Source organism: Henckelia pumila, chromosome 2 (genome assembly GCF_033568475.1).
Source record: "Henckelia pumila isolate YLH828 chromosome 2, ASM3356847v2, whole genome shotgun sequence".
In the NCBI taxonomy this organism is placed as follows: domain Eukaryota; kingdom Viridiplantae; phylum Streptophyta; class Magnoliopsida; order Lamiales; family Gesneriaceae; genus Henckelia; species Henckelia pumila.
In genome coordinates, this window is record NC_133121.1 from 503,417 (window position 1) to 509,432 (window position 6,016).

The 6,016-nt window shown below is 36.1% G+C and overlaps 2 protein-coding genes across 5 annotated transcripts; one reads left to right on the forward strand and one right to left on the reverse strand.

Annotated features, from left to right (window-relative positions):
* The first annotated feature begins 42 nt into the window (after window positions 1–42).
* On the forward strand, window positions 43–1,061 carry LOC140880832 (protein MAINTENANCE OF PSII UNDER HIGH LIGHT 1). The gene is made up of 3 exons (XM_073285645.1): window positions 43–291; window positions 416–550; window positions 644–1,061. The coding sequence occupies exons 1-3, from the start codon at window positions 130–132 to the stop codon at window positions 965–967; spliced, it is 621 nt and encodes a 206-aa protein (XP_073141746.1). The 5' UTR covers window positions 43–129; the 3' UTR covers window positions 968–1,061.
* A 572-nt stretch (window positions 1,062–1,633) lies between these two features.
* On the reverse strand, window positions 1,634–5,788 carry LOC140880460 (uncharacterized). 4 transcript variants are annotated; one of them, XM_073284920.1, is made up of 9 exons: window positions 5,659–5,788; window positions 5,508–5,589; window positions 5,154–5,196; window positions 5,024–5,069; window positions 4,585–4,680; window positions 3,140–3,193; window positions 3,010–3,075; window positions 2,106–2,184; window positions 1,634–2,028 (listed from the first exon to the last, which is right to left on the reverse strand). In XM_073284920.1, exons 1-9 carry the CDS (start codon window positions 5,757–5,759, stop codon window positions 1,951–1,953), a joined length of 645 nt encoding a protein of 214 aa, XP_073141021.1. In that variant the 5' UTR covers window positions 5,760–5,788; the 3' UTR covers window positions 1,634–1,950. The 4 variants fall into 4 exon arrangements, with proteins under 4 accessions (XP_073141021.1, XP_073141022.1, XP_073141024.1 ...); XM_073284921.1 differs by having other exon boundaries at window positions 1,634–2,042; XM_073284922.1 differs by lacking the exon at window positions 1,634–2,028 and adding an exon at window positions 2,324–2,416 and having other exon boundaries at window positions 2,169–2,210.
* Between the last annotated feature and the right edge of the window lie 228 nt (window positions 5,789–6,016).

Here is a 6,016-nt window from a genome sequence, read left to right on the forward strand (position 1 = left end):
TTTTTTTTAAAAAAGAAGGAAAAATATGGTTGGTAATGGTTATCAGAAAGAAAGAAACATAGTTGGATGCGTTGAGGCCAACCACACATGTTATATCAGTATGAGAGAGAGCAAATCCTCAATTGATTAATGGCGTGTGGCTTATCAGCTAGCAGCAGCAGATTGCTGTTCAAGAATTACCTCCAAAAGCTGGAGCAGCCCAAGAAGAGGCGGCATGCTTTCAAGATCAGGGCTTCTTCTGATGATGATGATCAAGATTGCAATGCCGAAGAGTGTGCCCCCGACAAAGAGGTCTTTTATTTATTTTATTTAAGCTTCTTTAAATAGTTTATTTATTTTGTTTGGGGTAGAATTCAATTCAAATGTACTTTCTGTTGAGAAGATACCAATTTGTATGCATATTGTTTGATATTAGGTTGGAAAAGTGAGCCTAGAATGGGTGGCTGGTGACAAAACCAAAGTGGTGGGTACGTTTCCACCCCGTAAACGAGGTTGGACTGGGTATATAGAGAAAGACACCGCAGGCCAGACCAATATATATTCTGTCGAGGTTTGTTACATGGATTGCTCTCTGTAATTATCCATTAATGTTTTGGTGCTACAAAAAAAATAATTTTAATTGTTTCTCATATTATATGCTCAGCCTGCAGTTTATGTGGCAGAAAGTGCTATCAGCTCCGGAGCCGCAGGTTCTTCTGCAGATGGATCCGGGAACACGGTGACTGCTGTTGCTGCCATTGCTCTAGTCTTTGTTGCTGCAGCTTCCTCCATACTTCTCCTAGTCGGCAATAATCATACTGCCACGCAGACCGCCGATTACTCGGGCCCGTCCCTTAGCTATTATATCACTAAGTTTGAGCTTCAAGGTCCTATCAAACCATCTGTACCTGCTGCTACCGAAGCGTCTATAACCGAAACACCTGCTCCAGAAATTTTGCAGCCTGTGGAATCTGACCAACAAACATGAGCTTAAATTATCTCCTAGGGCCTAGGCCCTCTTGTACTCATTGTTGAACACCTTTTGTTTACAATTTCTTGAATCAGAATATCATTGTTTTGTATATGCTTTTAATCTCAATCATCATAGCTTGTGGCCAACAATTAATCAAATTATATATCCAAAACTTGAACGTATGCATTTGGTGTACTCATTGGTTTCGAAAAAACTAAATTCTAGCACATCAAAAGGTCAAGATACAACAAAAAATTGGTATTTATTCATGCCAAAGTTATTATACTAGTTATGTATATACTAGTATCCCAATGCCCGCTAATAAAATAATTATCTTTGATTTTTGTGTATTTTTCAGTAGTGGAAATGATATCTAAAAGTTTAATGATATAAGTAATAAAGATTAATAAATACTTTTTTATAAATTTAAATTTAAAAAATATTTGAAAATCAATAACATGTGTTAAACTTACACCAAAGGCACCAAAATTAATCAATCTAAAATTCATTGTTTACAATATAGTATATCGATACAGGTAGCATGAAGCATAGGCTCGGGATGGATCCTTAGGACATTTAGCTCTTTTCAATTTTCTCCACTTAGAAGCCCACTCTATAATTGGCAAATATTTTTTGAATAAGAACCAAGCTTCCATGTATAACCATAATAAATAAATGAGATTTTTTTAATGAATATTTAGGAATTTCAGTTCAATAGAACATGGTCAGATTTGCATTTTTCTGGGAAACGCAAAACTGTGATGTTTGACAAATCTCACAATTTCATGGAATAAATAGAACAATATGTCAATTACACGTTAAAAGAAGCCGATCACATACTATAAGCCAAATTGATGCCTTGCTTTGAATCCCAACCATGTATATCTCATGCAGTCCACGATGTAAAGCGATTTCCAGAATGCACAACAGAGCAGCCACTCACTGTCAATTTGCTGGAAATGATGCCATAACAAACTAATGGATAGGAGAGAAAAACATTATGCCCAGAGTATGGTCACTATAAGAAACATCAAGAAGGCCAACCCGAAACAAAATCCAGTAATGACCATAAATGCCTGCAGAAAGGGCACTGTCAGCCTATCAGGTACTACAAAATTCAAAAGCTTATATAGTAAGCGAATTATTTGCTTACCTTCTCTTGGGACTCGAACTTAAACTTGACAGTGAACCATGATAATCCTCTATCCACAATCGGAGCAAGTGCAAGAGCCCTGCCAGTTAGAGAGCATAGATGTGTCTTTTCCAGCGAAAAAAAAAAAGATTCAACACATGCTATTTTTTCAGTGCAAAGAGATTTGGAAGCCAAAATTTTGTTGGTGAGTTTAAATCACAAAAAGTGAATCACATTACAGGGAAACTGCTGAGGAAACAGCAGAGTAAGGCCAAGTACTCGATATTAATCTCAATTGCAAGGACCATGTGATGGGATGACCAAATACATTTCTGCAGATTAAAATACATTTCTGATATTCCAGGTCCATATGAAAAAATAGAGGAATATAGCCACATAACCCGAAATGTTTCACTTCATCGCAATTTTAAATATCTATACTCAGAGAGATTACGTTGAAAAACTATACATCCTTCCAATTAACCATAGAGATAAATGTCAACAAATGAGAGGGACATAAAAACATCAGCCCGGCCATATAAATGTTTCTTTTGCCGTTCTGCATGCTTTCATCATCAACAAAGATATCTAAATAACCTAAAACTTGAAATGAATCGAACGGTTATCTTCTTATTCCGTGATTCTAAAACTTTCATCAGATCAAATAAGCACCACTGCCCCATTGAAAGGGTACAATTCATTGTTTAACATTCTTAGCTACACTTTAAACACCAATAAATCATCTCAACAAATTGCAGGAATGACATGATGAGCTTGTTTTCTTGTGTTGAGTCAATTGCATTGATGGAGACAAAGGTTCCTGAGCTAACACAGATTTCGCAAAGTTTAACTCTATTCCATAAATATTCATGTGTTGAAGAGGACATGAGAGATGAAGAAATGCAACATCATGAAAGCAGCTCACCCTCCAGCTCTCACGAGTTTAGTTACTTGGCTCCCTGCCCACACCATGGCCATTACTTTGAGAAACCTGCAAAGAACCAAACCTTTTATTTTATTTGAACAGCCAAGAAGCAATTAAAAGGAAATTTTACCTTTTAACAGCTGCCAGATAACCCATTCGTCCAGGTGCTGGAGAGACATAGAACCTATGAAGCAAGTGATTTTCGTGGACATAATTATAAGCAACCTTGCAGTACGTAGCCAGGAAATGCAGAAAGCATAAAGAAAAAAGGAAGGACCACTATTAAATGTAAGAGACCAAGTCCTTATGAACTAGGTAGTTTTGCATATATGTCTTTTAGCTAGCCTTATTCTTATGTACCAGCAAACAACTTGTTTGTGACAGAAGGGGGTCATGCAATTGAATAATGTTAGCTGTGACCAAAGAGCATAAACTCTATTTCATGGGCCTAACTTTCTCGCCTAACACCATGAATGATGGTGCAACCTTAAAATGCTATATCCAATTATCTTAGCAAGGTATAGGCTTCAAAAGATCCATGCAGGGAATTGCGGTCACCTCTTTGTTGGATGGAATTAAAGGCCTTATCTGCTTTCAATAATAGTGTTGACCAAAATTTGTTGACCATTTGTCCAGTATAGTTTCTCTGATTGCTTTATAATCTTATTTCTTCTCGAAAGTTTGTCAGCAGACCAATCTGCCACACCGTGCTTCACCTCTCATCCGCTACGTACAAAGGCACTTAAGAAATCTGCTTTCTAATCTACATATGCACTGCTGCTTCAGGATTCTACCTTTTCGTCGTTGCTGTTCTTCTGATCACCTTGGAAAAGGTCAGAGTTCTGCTGTACTCTTGGTGGTTTATTTTCATAATTTACGTGGTTTAAGAAATTAACCCCTTACCAATTATAAATGATGAAATTATATATGTGGCATCAGGATACTTTAACATACTGCCAACTCATCAACCAAAAATAATTCACACATGTATTTGATGTAGTTAAAAATATAGAGTTTGTGACAGATTTGATGTCTAAAGCAATAAAAATATTAGTGCGTATATGTTTCGAAATAACATTGGGTCAGGGTGTAAAAGCTAAATTTAAATTTTTTAAAGGAAACTCTAGTGCGTGAAGTATTGAGATTCTAGGGTTGAAACCAAATCTAGAAAAAGGTCAGATAGAAATATAACATAGAACGGAAGTGATAAGTATATCAATTTGAGCTGCGCCCAACGGAGAGAAATTAGATAGGTTATTTTATAGGCATTCAATTTAATGACCATTTTTATTTCTTCTGTTATCTTCTCCTTGATCCTTTTCTTGCGAGCAAACTGTTATTCGTAATTACAATGCATCAAGATCACAGTCCTTCAACTGCCGGAAACTTGTAAAAACGTATGCTAAAATGAAGAAAGGAGAAGGTTGCCTAAGACATATCATCTCATCAAAATGCTTACACTATCTACAAGGTCAGCGTGAAAATTTTGACCTAACCACAAATCCATTTTTTCTATTTTTTGTTCAAGAAAAAAATTCAACTATTCTAACTACTTTAGAAAAACAAACTACTCACCAGACCACGAGAAAAGTAGGAAGATAATAAGCAGTATTTAGCAGGCCATAGGACAAGACCCCGGAAATACCATATCTCTTCAATCTCGTCAATATCCTGAAAAGTTCAACAAACAAGAAAGTGAAATAACATCTGTAGCAAAGGGACAGTTCATCTCTTTTAGCAACACATGAGCAAACACTTTTATACACAAGAGACAATCTTGAGTAATTGCCTAGAGGCATAACAATGGCAGAATGCATGCACTGTATACAATCCAAGATACAGTAATAACTAATAATCTATACGCAGAAACCACCATACTTAGCGCAAAACATCAGCAAATGGAAAAGATACACACTGATCCATAGTTCACTTTAGAAAAATAGTGAGATGTGGAAATTAGGACGCAAGCCATGAAAATAATATTCTTCAATAGAAGCCAAAAGGTGGGAAGTACTGATTGGCTGAGGTTGCTCCATGATCTTCGTCCTTCCCAGTCGAACCTAACAAGAGGAGAATTAAATTAAGAGGGAAATATGCATCATGTATCATCAAAGTCATCGAGCAATTTCACATACTACAAATACCTTCTTCCTCCGCAGTCTTGTCAAAATCTGGTGAGTTATGGATCTAGGTTGCACGGATAGTAGGTATTAGAGGGGCATATACTAATACTTAACAGAAAAATGCACCAGAGGAAGCAAATATATCAACCTCCTGTTAGCTTTTAGTAATGTTCTAGCAACAAAGAAGAAAATCAATTAAACATATTGGTCGATGAGCATGGTGATGTATCAGCTGTTGATTAAATAAATCAAACTTGCCCGGTTCATGTATTCCATCCATCAACTAAAACAAATCGGGTTTTAACAACAAATGTGTAACATGGATAGAATGTAACAGCCTATAAATTAAATCAACAATAAGCGAGTGGCACTAACACTGTTGCTGGCGTTGGCGGTGCATAACCGAAGCAGATGGGTTTTTGCAAACAGCGGAGACCACCATTGAAAAAGCTGTGGGCTTTTCCAAAACAAAAAACGAGTCAAGAAAGCGAAAAACTGGTGGCAAGTGCAGAAAAATTGTAGGTACCTGGAGAAGCGGGGAAGGGCCGTGAAATGACAACTTTTCACAGGATTCAATCTTGTACCCGCACCGATTGATACTGATACTGATAGATAGTGGATAATCATGTGAATGCGTATGAAATGGTTACTGAGATATGGTTGGTGTCATTAACCGTACAATAAATAATTTGTGAAATTAAAAAAACCATCAAATTTAATTTAGCAACACGATTAATTCATTTAATATTAAATTAATATAGCATATTCTTATATTTTATCTAGCAAAATTTTCAAAACAATGACGGAAAAGAAAAGAGCTTGTGATTTTTATAATATTAAAATTAATATATATGTCAAATGATTACAAAAGATTTTTTTTAAAA